At 41.2% G+C, this 15,496-nt stretch overlaps 1 protein-coding gene across 7 annotated transcripts in view; it reads left to right on the top strand.

Moving 5' to 3' along the window:
• LOC127056972 (SLAIN motif-containing protein-like) overlaps nt 1-14,872 on the top strand; it is a 69,363-nt gene extending 54,491 nt beyond the window's left edge. For 5 of the 7 annotated variants that reach the window (XM_050965467.1, XM_050965461.1, XM_050965463.1 and 2 more), the window contains 5 exons: nt 2,426-2,743; nt 2,973-3,110; nt 3,349-3,408; nt 5,047-5,368; nt 13,616-14,872. In XM_050965467.1, the coding sequence (XP_050821424.1) occupies nt 2,426-2,743; nt 2,973-3,110; nt 3,349-3,408; nt 5,047-5,368; nt 13,616-13,682 (905 nt within the window). In that variant the 3' untranslated portion in view covers nt 13,683-14,872. The remainder of the gene's footprint in view (nt 1-2,425; nt 2,744-2,972; nt 3,111-3,348; nt 3,409-5,046; nt 5,369-13,615) is intronic. The other 2 variants (XM_050965468.1, XM_050965466.1) reach the window with 1 other exon arrangement.
• The last annotated feature ends 624 nt before the right edge of the window (nt 14,873-15,496 follow it).

Raw genomic sequence — 15,496 nt, 5'->3', positions numbered from 1 at the left:
CTGGGCTTTAGTTAAATCCAAATTGAACTCTGGGACAACTGATAAATTTTCAAGTAGCATAAACTGAGAAGCATTTTCTCTCTGGTCCACAAAAGACTGGAGGTACATTCTCCTTCATTAGGCACACTGCTATTTGCAACAAGCAAACAATTGGAAACAGTTTTTCCTTCAACAGATAAACTGTTGCTTTCCACAATCAGTAGCTTATCACACTGAGCTACTTTAAGCACATTACTTTTCCCCCTTTCAGGCTTACTTTCACAAACTTCACTAGCCAACTCATAAAAAATCTACCCTTTTCTTTCTCAATTAGGGCTTCAACCTGACCATCAACTTTAATCTGCTCTAGATAAACATTTTCCTGATCAGTGAGTTCTTCCTATGCCTTATCTAATTTTAGATTCACTTCTGAGACACTAGACAGACATTCAGAAACCTCATTCACAGACAAACAGCTATTTGCCACATTTCCCAGGTTAGAGTCATCCTCTCCCTGTCCATAGCAAAACTGGTTAAACACAGACAACTGCTCAGAGTAACACAACATACCAACATTGTTATAAACTGGACTTGCAAGATTATGCAGTTTCTGCTGCTGTTCCATTGCTTTTTTGACTTGGAGCTCAAGTCTGGCAGTTTCTTGTTGCATCTGATGAACCCTCTCCTCAGCAGCCAGACATTCCATATGCCTGGCATGGGCATATTTCTCTCTTTCAGAAGCTTCTTTCTTTATTTTAGCCATTTTCTGTTCATGTTCAAAACACAGGCTGTCTCAGGGCTTGCAGTTTCATTGCTTCTGCTGATGCCTTCTGGCTGATCGTCACTGATCTTTAACCTTTCAAACTCTCAATGTCAAAATTCAGATTTTAGTAGTGTGGGGTTCTGTTCCAAAGCTTAATTGACCTGGTTCTGTGGATCCTAACCAGACTATGCCACTGTATGCCTTAGTGGGTCACAACTGAGGATGCCAAATCAGGACGAACCGCTGAAAAATAGGGCACAAACAACTCAGAACTGGTGGTTATTCTTTTGTAAGTTATACCAAACCAGCCACAAAAGTAAACTCCTGTTTCACCACACTGGCTAACAAGAAAACATAAAGGCAGTTTCCTCAGGCATTCCAGTTCTTATATCACCACCAAAAACACTGGATTCAGAGATGAGTGGTTCTTTACAATCAGTCTAATCAAATAATAGGTTCTTCTGATCCCAAAGGACCAGCCACACACTCAGGTCAATACATAACTTAGATCTTACCCAAAAATCATGCTGGTGCCAATCCTTTAGTATCCAAAATTTAAAGGTTTATTCATAGAAAGAGACGTGAGAGTTAAAATTGGTTAAAGGAATCAGTTACATACAGTAATGGCAAAGTTCTTGATTCAGGCTTGTAGCAGTGATGGAATAAACTGCTGGCTTAAGTCAAGTCTCCAGAGTATATCCACAATGTGGCTTTCCTGCCCAGGGTGATCTCTCAGTTTCATTCAAGCCAGGACATTTACTTACCAATCTTTTTTCCAAAGCCCCATAAATCAGAGAAGGAGCATAGATTGCATTCCTTGGACATTAGGAGTGCTCTAGCCTTCTACATCGACAGGACCAAGCCATTCCATAAGTTGACACAATTGTTTGTTGCAGTGGTTGACAGGATGAAAGGTCACCCTGTATCCGATCAAAGAATTTCTACTTGGATCACTGCCTGCTTTCGCTTCTGCTATGATCAAGTGAAGGTGCGGCCCATGGTGATTGTTACCACCCACTTGACCATGGCGCAGGCCTCTTTGGCAGCTTTTCTGGCCAAGGTGCCTATCCAGGACATCTGCAGGGTGGCCACCTGTTCATTCATCCATACATTTACTACGCACTTACCCAGCAGGTCTGGGATGATGCTGTCTTTGGTAGGGCAGTGCTGCAAGCCGCTTAGCTGTGAACACCAAGCCCACCTCCATAGATACTGCTTGTGAGTCACCTAGAACGGAATCGAAATGAGCAAGCACTCAAAGAAGAAAAAATAGTTACCTACCTTCCGTAACTATTTTTCTTCAATGTGTTGCTCATGTCCATTCTGTTACCCACCCTCCTACTCCTCTGTTGGAGTTGCCGGTAAAAGGGAACTGAGAGTGCATAGGGACGGAGGCGCCTAATATACCGATGCATGAGCATGACACTCAAAGGTGCGCCCCAGCCAGCCCTCCAAATATCACTAAGGCAAATGTCTCTGACAATTATGCACAAGTGAAATGGGCATGAGCAATACATCTCAAAGAACAACAGTTACAAAAGGTAGGTAACTGTATTTTTTCCCGTTGTGTGAAGCCAAATCAATTATTGGTCAGAGTAGCTCTTCTTAATCCCTACTGTGGTATGGCAGGGAAATGGTTTGTAATAAATTATTGTGAATCTGACATATATTTCACATTTCCAGGTCTCCGCCAGGACTATGCTTCAAGTTCTGCTTCAGTGTCCCGTCGCAGTTCCAGTGCTTCCCTTCACTCTCTGAGGAGAGGCACCTATAGTGACCAGGAGTTTGATACATATAGTCTGGAGGATGAGGATGATTATGATTGTTCGCTATCCTATCGTAGTGCTCACAGGTACTCGCCATCTCCTCTCAGCTCCCCCCGTTGCCAGTCTCCTTCTTCAGGTGCAGATTACAGCAGGACAACAATCTCTCGAATTCGACCCCCAAGGAGAGCTGTGCAGAGTCCAATGCAAGACCCACTAAAATACACAAATAACGAAGGTAGGCTGGCTGTAAACTTTATGATACTATGTATTAAAAATAGCTTGGAAGTGATTTAGGGAAAGATTAGCTGCTTCATGGAAACTACTCATGCAATTGGTTATGTTTGCTCTGTTTTATTATTATTTTGAACTAAAATGGTAGTGTGCAATTTCCTAGGAATAGACTAAACAATGAAGGCAATATGATTACTGTATAATGTACATTCTATTGGAAATTCATATTTCAGAGGAAATGCGCCACAGCATGCCTAACCTGGCTAGGACAAGCCTTCGATCACTGGAATCTGTAAGAAGCAGTCGGAGTCTGGAATCAGATTTGCAGGTGCCCAGCAGCCGACTTTCCAGAATTCAGCAACCATCAACAAGTCAGTTCACTTTATCATTTTACAAATGAAGTGGCAAAATGATTATTTTTGTTAAACTTAATATGCCCGACTGCAGCTCTAAGGCTCTTAAAAGGACCAGCATCTTAAAATATTCTAGGGACAGAATTTGACTCCCTCAGGGAACTGTTGGGCAGGATCCCCTGGGAGGCTAATATGAGGGGGAAAGGAGTCCAGGAGAGCTGGCTGTATTTTTGTACTAAATTTTTTTTTGCCTCAGTCTTCACAGACAAGATCAGCTCCCAAACTGCTGCACTGGGTAGCACAGTATGGGGAGGAGGTGAGCAGCCCTCAGTGGCAAAAGAATGGGTTAAAGACTTTTTAGAAAAACTAGACATGCACAAGTCAATGGATCTGGAACTAATGTATCCAAGGGTGCTGAGGAAATTGGCTGATGTGATTGCAGAGCCATTGGCCATTATCTTTGAAAACTCGAGGCAATTGGGGGAGGTCCCGGACAACTGGAAAAGGGCAAATATAATGCCCATCTTTAAAAAGGGGAAGAAGGAGAACCCAAAGAACTACATACTGGTCAACCTCACCTCAGTCCCTGGAAAAATCATGGAGCAGGTCCTCAGGGAATCCATTTTGAAGCACTTGGGGGAGAGGAAGGTGATCAGGAACAGTCAACATGGATTCACCAAGGGCAAGTCATGCCTGACCAACCTGATTGCTTTCTATGATGAGATGACTGGCTCTGTGGATATGGGGAAAGCGGCGGATGTGATATACCTTGACTTTAGCAAATCTTCTGATATGGTCTCCCACAGTATTCTTGCCAGCAAGTTAAAGAACTATGGATTGGATGAATGGACCATAAGGTGTATAGAAAGCTGGCTAGATCGTTGGGCTCAGTGGGTAGTGATCAATGGCTTGATGTCTAGTTGGCATTGGGACTGGTCTTGGGCTGCTTTTGTTCAACATCTTCATTAATGATCTGAATGATGGGATGGATTGCACCCTCAGAAAGTTCGCGGATGACATTAAGCTGTGGGGAGAGGTACATATGCTAGACGGTAGGGACAGGGTCCAGAGTGACCTAGACAAATTGGAGGATTGGGGCCAAAAGAAGTCTGATGAGGTTCAACAAGGACAAGTGCAGAGACCTGCACTTAGGACAGAAGAGTCCTATGCCTGGCTACAGGCTGGGGACTGACTGGCTAAGCAGTAGTTCTGCAGAAGAGGACCTGGGAATTACAATGGATGAGAAGCTGGATATGAGTCAACAGTGTGCCTTGTTGCCAAGAAGGCTAATGGCTTCTTGCGCTATATTAGTAGGAGCATTGCCAGCAGATCGAGGGAAGTGATTATTTCTCTCTATTTGTCACTGGTGAGGCCACATCTGGAGTATTGCGTCTAGTTTTGGGCTGCCAACTTCTAGAAGGATGTGGACAAACTGGAGAGAGTCCAGTGGAGGGCAACAAAAATCATTAGGGCCTGGGGCACATGACTTATGAGGAGAGGCTGAGGGAACTGGGCTTGCTTAGTCTGCAGAAGAGAAGAATGAGGGGGGATTTGATAGCAGCCTTCAACTACCTGAAGGGGGGTTCCAAAGAGGATGGAGCTAGGCTGTTCCCAGTGATGGCAGATGACAGAACAAGGAGCAGTGGTCTTAAGTTGCAGTGGGGAAGGTCTAGGTTCCATATTAGGGAAAACTATTTCATTAGGAGGGTGGTGAAGCACTGGAATGGGTTACCTAGGGAGGTGGTGGAATTTCCTTCCTTAAAATCATCCCTGGCTGGGATGATTTAGTTGGGGTGGGTCCTGCTTTGAGCAGGGGATTGGACTAGATGACCTCTTGAGGACTCTTCCAACTCTAATCTTCTATGATTCTATGACAGTATTGGTAACTTATTTCTTTTTTTTTTTCTCTTTCTCTCTCTCCTGTGGGGGGCCACCACCACCCCTTCACATCTAGGTCTGACTCCCAGTAAACTCAGATATTCCTCTAGTGCTGGCCAGTCTCCCTTAACAGTCCGACAGCCAATGAAAGCAGGGTCATGCACAAACTCTCTGTTGACACCAAGGCAGCCACTAAAAGCTTCCAGTTACACCAATCCTGCAAGTGGAGTCCGAAAGCCACAGTCTTCAACTCTCAGTCCAGGATCTTCTAGTAGCAGTTCTTCTACTACAAGAAGCAATAGTATGGCCACTGGAGCCAAAAATTCACCTGTTAAAGCACGAACATCTGTTGGAGGAACTTCTACTCCGAAGAGCAAGCTGATACAGCCATCCAAGAGGTAAGATCTTGAAATGAACATAAAAAAATTTAAATGCACCTTAACAAATTTTGCCAACAATATTGACATCTGTGATGGTTGAAGTGCATTTCATATCTGTAAAGTAATTGTGTAAAAATGGCGTTCACCTCTGTCAGGGTTTCCTCCCCATTCTGAACTTTAGGGTACAGACGTGGGGACCCGGATGAAGACCCCCTAAGCTTAGGTTAAAAACTCCCCAAGGCACAAATCCTTCCTTGTACCTTGGATTAGGTAACACTGCCACCACAAGTGATTTAAACAAACATTTAGGGAGGGCTACTTGGAGCCCTACCTTCCCCAAATATTCCCCCAAACCCCTACACCCTTTTCCTGGGCAGGCTTGAGAATAATATTCTCACCAATTAGTACAGGTGAACACAGACCCAAACTCTTGGATCTTAAAACAATGAAAAATCAATCAGGTTCTTAGAAGAAGAATTTTAATTAAAAGGTAAAAGAATTATCTCTGTAAAATCAGGATGGTAAGTACTTTATAGAATAAGAAAAGACTCAGGAACACAGAGGATCTCAGCTCTAGGCAAAACCTTAAAGTTACAAAACCAGGTATAAACCTCCCTCTTAGACAAGGAAATCACAAGCCAAAATAAAAGTAAGCTAATGCATTCCTTCGCTAATACTTACTAATACTAATGGAGATGGATTGCTTGCTTTCTTGATCTGTCTCCAGCAAGCACACAGAACAGACAGACAAAGAACAGACAAAACAAAGCCTTTTTCGCCTTCCCAGGTTTGAAAATACCTTGTCCTCTTATTGGTCCTTTTGGTCAGGTGCCAGCTAGGTGACCTGAGCTTCTTAACCTTTTACAGGTAAAAGGATTTTGTGCCTCTGGCCAGAAGGGATTTTATAGTACTGTATACAGAAAGGTGGTTATCCTTCCCTTTATATTTATGACAACCTCAGATGCACTTTAACAATACTTATTAAACTCCTCAGTTGGGTGAAAATGACTTTTAAAGCACAAACTAGAAAACATGGCTTGACTTCCAGGTCCCAGACTTATCTAGATTGATTGAGATACACTAATCATAGGTTCTCCTTGAAGCCATTTTAGTTTAAGTAATTGCAGATGGAATTTGTAAGTTGGTCACTAAATCTCTGTGCCTCAGAGGAAAAAAAACTATGTATTTACTGATAGATATAGTGCCATTGACATGCATCATATTGTTTTACAGAATTATAAAGTGTTCTAATGCTTTGAGAGCTTTAAATGAAAGGCACTATAGAATTGCAAAGCATTTAACAAAGGCCGGGTAAGGAAAACAGAGCCCAGAGAGTTTGTGATTTGCCCAGGGTCACAAAGGCTTTTGAGGTAATAATTGCTTCAGACATCACGAAAATACAGTTCTCTGGAGAGGAGGATGGTTCATTGATTAGGGGACTAACCTGGCACTTAGGGAATTGAGCCAAGCTTTCCTGCTCTGCCACAGACTTCCTGTGTGACCTCGCCCAAGTCATTCAGTTTCTCTGCCTCAATTCATCATCTTTAAAATTGGAATGTCTGTTTCCTGATTTCTCTTAATGCTTTAACTCACAGGTGCATTGTGGGGTGGAAATGGGGGCTATTAAGTACCTCAAAAAGCTGACATCCAGATAAGTAGCAAAGAATATGGTAATTCAGATAAAGATAACCACTAGATTTTGACTTTGCATATGTGCCTGTGTAGGGAAGTAAGAATCCCCTCATACACCTCTAGGATGGAAAAGAAAGAGTGACGCCTTGCCTCTGCTCTTACCATACTGGCCAGTACAGCTGAGCCAGCATGGTGAACCATAATTTTGCTGTTGGCATAGGCTAACAAAATATCTATACCCAACCTCCCCCATACTCCTAGCAAGGGGAAAGCTGGGAGGGAGTTGTCTGAAGTAGCCTCTTCCAAGATTGCTACTGGAGTAGGGCAGCTTATGCACCACCTCTTACTCAAGACTGTATCCAAAAGCAAAATCTAGCTATGAGGTAATAGAAGAATTCAGGTGGGTGGAATTAAACTTTAAAAAATAAAATGAAATTTGGTCAATTTGACAATACTCACTCCTCCCTCAAAAAATGCACTGAGATTACTAATGTTCCCGACCGACTAGAGGTCTTGTCTGTTTCCTCAGTGACTACACCAGCAGCATGGTGCCCAAGAATCTTTCTGGAGAACTACTTCATTTGATAGTTAGATGGAAGAATTGCACTTGCTGAATCACTTGTATTACTTCTACTGCCTTTTTGTAAATCTTAGAGTTCAAAAAATATTTTGACCAGGCCTGACCTTGCTTAGCTTGCAAGGTCTGAGGCTCTTGACCAAGGTATGACTGCAAATCAAAAAACAGATAATTTACTTGTTCACCTGTCGGGGTTCCTTCCCCACTCTGAACTCTAGGGTACAGATGTGGGTACCAGCTTAGGTAAACAGTAAGCTGCTACCACCAAGCGTGTTCCAAATCTTAGGGGAGAGCCACTTGGAATTCTGCCTTCCCCCAAATATTTCCCAAGTCCCTAACCTCCCCTTTCTTGGGCAGATTTGAGACTAATTCCTCCCCTCAAAGTCCTTACACCCCTTTTCCTGGGTAGGCTTGAGAGTAGTCTCACCAATTAGTTCTGGTGAACACAGATCCAAAACCCTTGGATCTTAAAACAATGAAAAACCAATCAGGTTCTTAAAAGAAGGATTTTATTAAAAGAAAAGGTAAAGTTTATCTCTGTAAAATCAGGATGGAAGTAACTTTACAGGGTAATCAGATTCAAAGTTACAGCAAAACAGGGATAAACCTCCCTCTAGCAAAGGAACATTTACAAGTTGAGAACACAAAGATAAAACTAACACGCCTTGCCTGGCTGTTAGTTACTAGTTTGAAATATGAGAGACTTGTGCAGAAAGATTTGGAGAACATGGATTGATGTCTGGTCCCTTTTAGTCCCAAGAGCGAACACCACCCAAAAACAAAGAGCACAAACAGCCTTCCCTCCCTCCCCCCTGCAAGATTTGAAAATATCTTAGAATCATAGAACATCAGGGTTGGAAGGGACCTCAGGAGGTCATCTAGTCCAACCCCCTGCTCAAAGCAGGACCTAATCCCTAACTAAATCATCTCAGCCAGGGCTTTGTCAAGCCTGACCTTAAAAACTTCTAAGAAAGGAGATTCTCCCACCTCCTTAGGCAACCCATTCCAGTGCTTCACCCCCCTCCTAGTGAAAAGTGTCCCCTTATTGGTCCTTTGGGTCAGGTGTCAGCCAGGTTACCTGAGCTTCTTAACCCTTTACAGGTATAAGGATTTTGGTGCCTCTGGCCAGGAGGGGTTTTATAGAATTGTATACAGGAGGGTTGTTACCCTTCCCTTTATAGTTATGACATGCACTGAAGAGTGATTTGAAAAGTAGAGCTGACTGAAAATACTTTAACTAGGGCTGTCGATTAATTGCAGTTAACTCACGCAATTAACTCAAAAAAATTAATCACAGTTTTAATTGCACTGTTAAACAATAGAATTATTAATTGAAATTTACTAAATATTTTGGATGTTTTTCTACATTTTCATATATAATTCGGTGTTGTAATTGAAATCAAAGTATATTTTTTTATTACAAATATTTGCACTGTAAAAATGATAGAGTATTTTTCAGTTCACCTCATGCGAGTACTGTAGTGCAATCTCTTTGTTGTGAAAGTGCAACTTACAAATGTTTGGGTTTTTGTTACATAAACTACACTCAAAAACAAAACAATGTAAAACCTCAGTCCTACTTCTTGTTCAGCCAATCGCTAAGACAAGCAAGTTTGTTTACATTTACAGGAGATTATGCTGCCCTCTTCTTATTTACAGTGTCACCAGAAAGTGAGAACAGGCACTTGCATGGCACTTTTGTAGCCAGCATTGCAAGGTATTTATGTGCCAGATATGCTAAACATTTGTATGCCCCTTCATGCTTTGGCCATCATTCCAGAGGACATGCTTCCATGCTGATGACGCTCGTTAAAAAAATAACGCATTAATTAAATTTGTGACTGAACTCTTCTGGGAAGAATTGTATGTCCCCTGCTCTGTTTTTTATAATATATCACGTTATACCATTCTCAGATGACACGTGTTGTTCATTTTAAGAACACTGTCACTGCAGATTTGACAAACACAAAGGTGGTACCAATGTGAGATTTCTAAAGACAGCTACAGCACTCGACCCAAGGTTTAAGAATCTGAAGTGCCTGCCAAAATCTGAGAGAGATGAGGTGTAGAGCGTGCTTTCAGAAGTCTTAAAAGAGCAACACTACAATGCGGAAACTACAGAACCTGAACCACCAAAAAAGAAAATCAACCTTCTGCTGGTGGCATCTGACTCAGATAAGGAAAATGAACTTGCGTCAGTCTGCACTTCTTTGGATTCTTATTGAGCAGAACCTGTCATCAGCATGGATGCTTGTCCATTAGAATGGTGGTTGAAGTATGAAGGCACATATGAATCTTTAGTGCATCTGGCATGTAAATATCTTGCAATTCCGGCTACACCAGTGCCATGAGAACTCCTGTTCTCACTGGCAGGTGATATTGTCAGCAAGAACTGGACAGTAGTATCTCCTGCAAATGTAGACAAACTTGTTTGAGCAATTGGCTTAACAAGAAGTAGGACTGAGTAGACTTGCAGGCTCTAAAATTTTACATTATTTTATTTTTGAATGCAAGTTTTTTTGTATATAATTCTACATTTGTAAGTTCAACTTTCATGATAAAGAGATTGCACTGCCGTACTTGTATTAGGTGAACTGAAAAATACTATTTTTTTTTTTTACAGTGCAAATTCTTGTAATAAAAAATAAATATAAAGTGAGGTCTGTATACTTTGTATTCTGTGTTGTAATTGAAATCAATACATTTGAAAATGTAGAAAACATCCGAATATATTTAAATAAATGCTATTCTGTTATTAACAGTGCGATTAATCACAATTATTTTTTTTTAATCGTTTGACAACCCTAATTTTAACAAATCTCTTTTGTACATATATGCCACTTGGGAAACTTCTTAAAGAGCCACACAACTGGGGGAAAGCAAGGGATAGGTTTAATGCCTCAGAGCAGCTGGGCCCTAAATTTCACTATTAGCAATAATACAAAATGAGTGTGCATATTATGTTGGGGGAAATAATATCTCCTGGCACCAAAAAGATAAACAGGGAAGTCAGCTATTTGTCCTATTTCTGCCCATGCAAATTTCCTTTTGAGTAGTAACCTGACAAACTCTCCTTAGTAATTATTACTGCAGGGAGCAATGCTTGAGAGAATTCTATGGATGGCAGAAAATCAAATAGATTCTTCCTTCACTTTGTGATGTGACATAGTGACTTCAGTTGGAGTTGGGATCAGCTTAATTTACACATTTCACAAGTAGAGGTGAAATAATTTGCTGAGCATCACTGAGTCAGTGGCTAGAGCAAGGAAGAGAACTCAGATCTCTTTACTCCAAGCTATTCTATCCACTGACTAGACCACAACATTTCCCTGATGAAGGGTGCAGCTGGGGTCATCACTAACGTGTTCTCTCCTCAGTGGAAAGCTCACATTTTTAAAATAGCTTTTTATCTTGCTTAATGGGACACTAAGGTTAAATGTAGGCCCTACATTAAAAATACTTTAACATTTAAAGTGTCTTCGTAATCCTGAAAAGTGTTTCCCTCAAAACAAGTGCTGCAATACTGGTAACTTTCTTACTTCTCTCCTGGTTTCCTGTGCCAGTCTGTTCTTATTAACTGGGAAGGTATTAAAATCCAAAATAGCCTTTGGGTGGCCTGATTTCTCCATTATTCTGAATCTTTTGTAGCCATTTACACCAGTGCAAAGTGGGTGTAAAATGCTACCATTCTGACTGAGTAGTGTTATTCCCATTCTGCACTGGTGTAAATGGCTATATAAAGTATAGGGCAATGGATAATCTGGCCCCATGTCTCAAAAGAACTGAGCTGGCAAGTTTTGTGTGTTTGTAATCTTTCTCTCACATGAAGCAGAGAGAGAATGGAGAATAGCATTCACATGTGAATGAAAACCAAAATACAGCTGGAACATTAAAATGGAATATTATATAATCTTAATTTATATAATTTAACCAGGGCCTCCATGTGTTCTGATCCTGCAGCTGTTGAAATTGCAACAGAATTCACCTCTTACCCCAAAATTGTTAGGCTACTGTACTGATAATATTACCCAAGCTTATCCTTAAAGGGTAACTTGGGAGTTTTACTGTTGGTCTAATTCTTCTTCCACTGTAGCCAATGCGGAGTCCTTTTAAAAAATCCCAACCAAAGTAAAGTAACACTTCTGCCATGTCCCTACCCTGCAATTTCCTGGGTACTATGCCTGCCCCAAAATCCCTGTTGACTAATTTTTGAGACTTACAATTTTTTAAAAATGTGTCTTAAAAAATAATAGGCTTTTTTCTCTACTGTTGTGGAGGAATTCACACCAATGAGAGAAACAATTAAATTAATCAGGATGTGTGTGTGTGTAGAACAAATATTTTTCTCTGATACCTTTCAGTTGGTGATGTTACAAGTAACAAATTAACCCACAATTGTCTGAATTTTGATGTTGATAGAGGAGAAAATAAATAAGGACATGTTGTTCACTCCTTCACATAACACAAGCACCAAGGATCACCCAATGAAATTTAATAGGCAGCAATTTTAAAACCAACAAAAGAAAGTACTATTTCACACAATGCACAGTCAACCTGTGGAACGCGTTGCTGGAGGTGTTGTGGAGGCCAAACCATAATTGGGGTAAAAAAAAATTTAGGTAAGTTTATGGAAGATAAGTCTGTCAGTGGCTATTAGTCAAGAGGGTTATCCTAAGCCTCTAACTGCCAGAATCTGGGACTGGATGATAAGGGGATCACTTGATTACCTGTTTGGCCAGTACCAGATGCTTCAGAGGGGATGAACCGAAGGCAGATTTACAGTGAAACACAAGGTGCCCTGGCATGGGGGGCCCCCAATGACAGGGGGGCACAGGGCTGGGCAGCTGTGGGGGCCGAAGTTTGGTCCTAATGGCTCCTGCTGCAGGCTCTGCCCCTTGTGCTCCACCTCCTCCCCTGAGCATGCCACATTTCTGCCCCTCCCTCCCCCAGCATTACCTTCCCCCCTGCCGAACAGCTGTTTGCTGGCAGTCCAGGAGGGAGGAAGCAGAGAATAGGTGGGGTTGGGGTTTTGGGGAAGGGAGTGGAATCGGGGCAGGGCAGAGCAAAGACACCCCCATGATCCCAGCCCTCTGCACTGACTCCTGCACCCCCCTCACACACTCAGTCCCCTACCCTCCCTGACTACTGCACCCTCCCCCTACATGCAACCCCCACACCAAATGAGACCTGCCCCAGCCCTGAGCCCCCTCCTGCACCCTAACTCCTGGCCAGACCCTGCACCGCAACTGCTCTTACACCTTAACTTCCTCCCAGACCCTGCACCCCCCTCCCGCACCCTAAGTCCTGGTCAGACTCCACATCCCAATGTTTTTTTACTTTTTTTTATAAAGCACTCTTATCCAAAGTGCTTTACAATAGTTCGCTAATGGTACAAACAGTATTTGGAAAGATCATTAAATGGTCAGGTGAGACTCTCAGTGATTTTTCAAGTGGTCTGTGGAAAAATGTTAGACTACAAAAACAATCAAGGTACTTCACTTTATTTTCATTTACTACTTATTACTTATAGGAGAATGAAGAAAAAAATGAAAAATGGGGGTGAGGGGAGATAAGAGTGTGTGTTCTTTTTTGGCTGTGTCCCAAGGAAGGGCCCCACTAACTCTAAATCTGCCACTAGTACTGGCCCCTGTTGGAAAACAAGATAGTGGGCTAGATGGACCATGGCTGCTATTATGTCTGCCTTTAAAGCCTTTTTCAACATTACCTGAGCCTGCTGCAGAGTTTCCTGTCTCTTGCGCTTGCATGCCACAGAATACGAGACTGGCTTTAATAGTTGGTATTCGTGGATGTGAGTGTAACAGGGAACTATGGCCTGTAAGACATGACTGTAGGGCAGGTGATAAAATTCTGTGATAGATGGATTTTGTAAAAGCAAAAATATCACCATTCATTCTCAAGGCTTAGAGCACTAATGTGTTTCTTGGAGCATGTTTCTTATGCTTTAATGAGCATTTCATTTCTTGCTGTTTTTTTTTAAATGTAGCCCACTGCATCAGACTGTCTGATGTGTTGACTTTTTTGTGTTTTTAAAATAGATTTCCTCAGTCAGCGAAGACCAGTCAGACAACTGCTGATGATTCCTGGAAGGATGGGTGTTACTAAGCCAACTCAAAGAAGCTGATAAACTGTCAAACAGCTGTATGAAGCATACCCCCAGCTGGCTGGGCATGAGAACATTATTTTAAAATATGCCTTGCCCCAGACTTATCACATGGGACTGTTTCCCTATCTTTTGAATGCAAATTACCCCCTTCCCTTCATTTATTTTGCAAAGAGTTTGGTCTCTTACTAGTAGAAATAGACAGCTTTTTCTTTACTGTATTCCTACTGTTCAGAATATACTACTGAAGTCTGAAAAACATCGGATGAAGACTGGTTGATGCTGACCTGTGTATCTCTAGTACAACTATCTACCAGATCAGCAGTGTGTTGTTGGAAGAGATGTTGACTTAGATACAATATGATCTGTTCATGGGAAAATGTGCTTGGAAGGGTATAGATGGTAATGTCTGTGCCATCAAGAAATTTTAACCCACTGTGCTTCCTTGTTGCTAAGCAGTGGTTTGGAGATTAGAAAAATAGTTGTATAGATGTTAGAAGATGAGGTTTGATTGTGTTTTTTAAATTCACCTGGTGTAATTAACTTTTGCCTGAAGTAAGTTCAAAGTTTTTTTTACTTGTTCCTGTATAGAATGTTTCTTCTCCGCAACTTTCTATTAATGTTTGTTCTAGAAGATGAAGCAGCTTTTTATAACTTAGTAGTATGGTTCAAAAAGACATTTGTATTAGTGTGCGCATCACTACATGTAAGTTCACAAATGAAGGAGCAGTACACAATATTTGTGTGGGTTTATGAACAGGCAGTCACATTTCAGTAGTTGCTACTTAAAAACTGTCAAATTTCAGTATTTGCTGTGTTCCATAACTTCTCTAGGAAATACCAAACCTTGGTAAGCTGAACTACTACAGGTGAGTCTGGTTCTGAATGGCCTCCTGTTGTATAGTGGAGAGAAGCTATTGCACCTGAAGTGATTCCCTCCATGATCTACTTTACCCATTCAGTAACAATTGCCCTTTTACTGGTTTTGTATTAAAAAAAACTTTTCTACTGCATTTTTTCATATGAAGGAATCTGTTCAAAATGAGTCCCCATCCTCGGCAAACTATGGAGGCCCCTCATTCAATCATATTTTCTGAAATATGCACTGGTAATAGAACTCAGTGATGTTTTCCCTGCCATCAATGTGATTTGATAGTGTAGTTTAATAAAAAATGTTAAGTTGCTGAAACTAGATATGCCTTTAACTACTGAACTTTGTGGTAATATTTTTATAAAAAACTTAATGGGCAGAGGGACAAAATATTCACTTTTAGATCTCAGTACTTATTTTCAGAAACATGTAGGTTTACCACTACAGAACAGGCTTTTGAGTAATTACATATAGGTAGATTAAAATTGATGCTACATTTACACTCTAGAGCCTCAAATCAATTGGAATGTGATTTTAGAAAACTTTAAAGAAACACAGGTCCAGGTTCTTTGCAGAGAAAAAGTTAACAAAATGGGGGCCTGAAATCATTCTCTCCTACTGTTTCTGTAGGAATCAACCCTAATGGCAGAGTGTGATGACTATGAAAAAAATTCAGAAGCATATAGCTTCCAAGGCCAGAAGGGATCATTGTGATAATCTTCTAGCCTGACAACCTGTAAACACAGGCAATAACACTTCCAAAATAATTCTGAGAGTACAGCTTTAGAGAAACACCCACTCTTAATTTTAAACATCCATGACACTTGGTTAATTGCATTCACTGTTAAATGTGCACATTAATTCCAGTCCAAATTTGCCTAGCTTCAATTTCCAGACATTGCATGGTTATACATTTCTCTGCTAGATGGAAGAGCCTTAAATATT

The sequence above is a fragment of the Gopherus flavomarginatus genome, chromosome 8 (genome assembly GCF_025201925.1).
Source record: "Gopherus flavomarginatus isolate rGopFla2 chromosome 8, rGopFla2.mat.asm, whole genome shotgun sequence".
Classification (NCBI taxonomy): domain Eukaryota; kingdom Metazoa; phylum Chordata; order Testudines; family Testudinidae; genus Gopherus; species Gopherus flavomarginatus.
The sequence above is the reverse complement of the archived record's forward strand: the minus strand, read 5'-3'. Positions and strand labels throughout refer to the sequence as shown.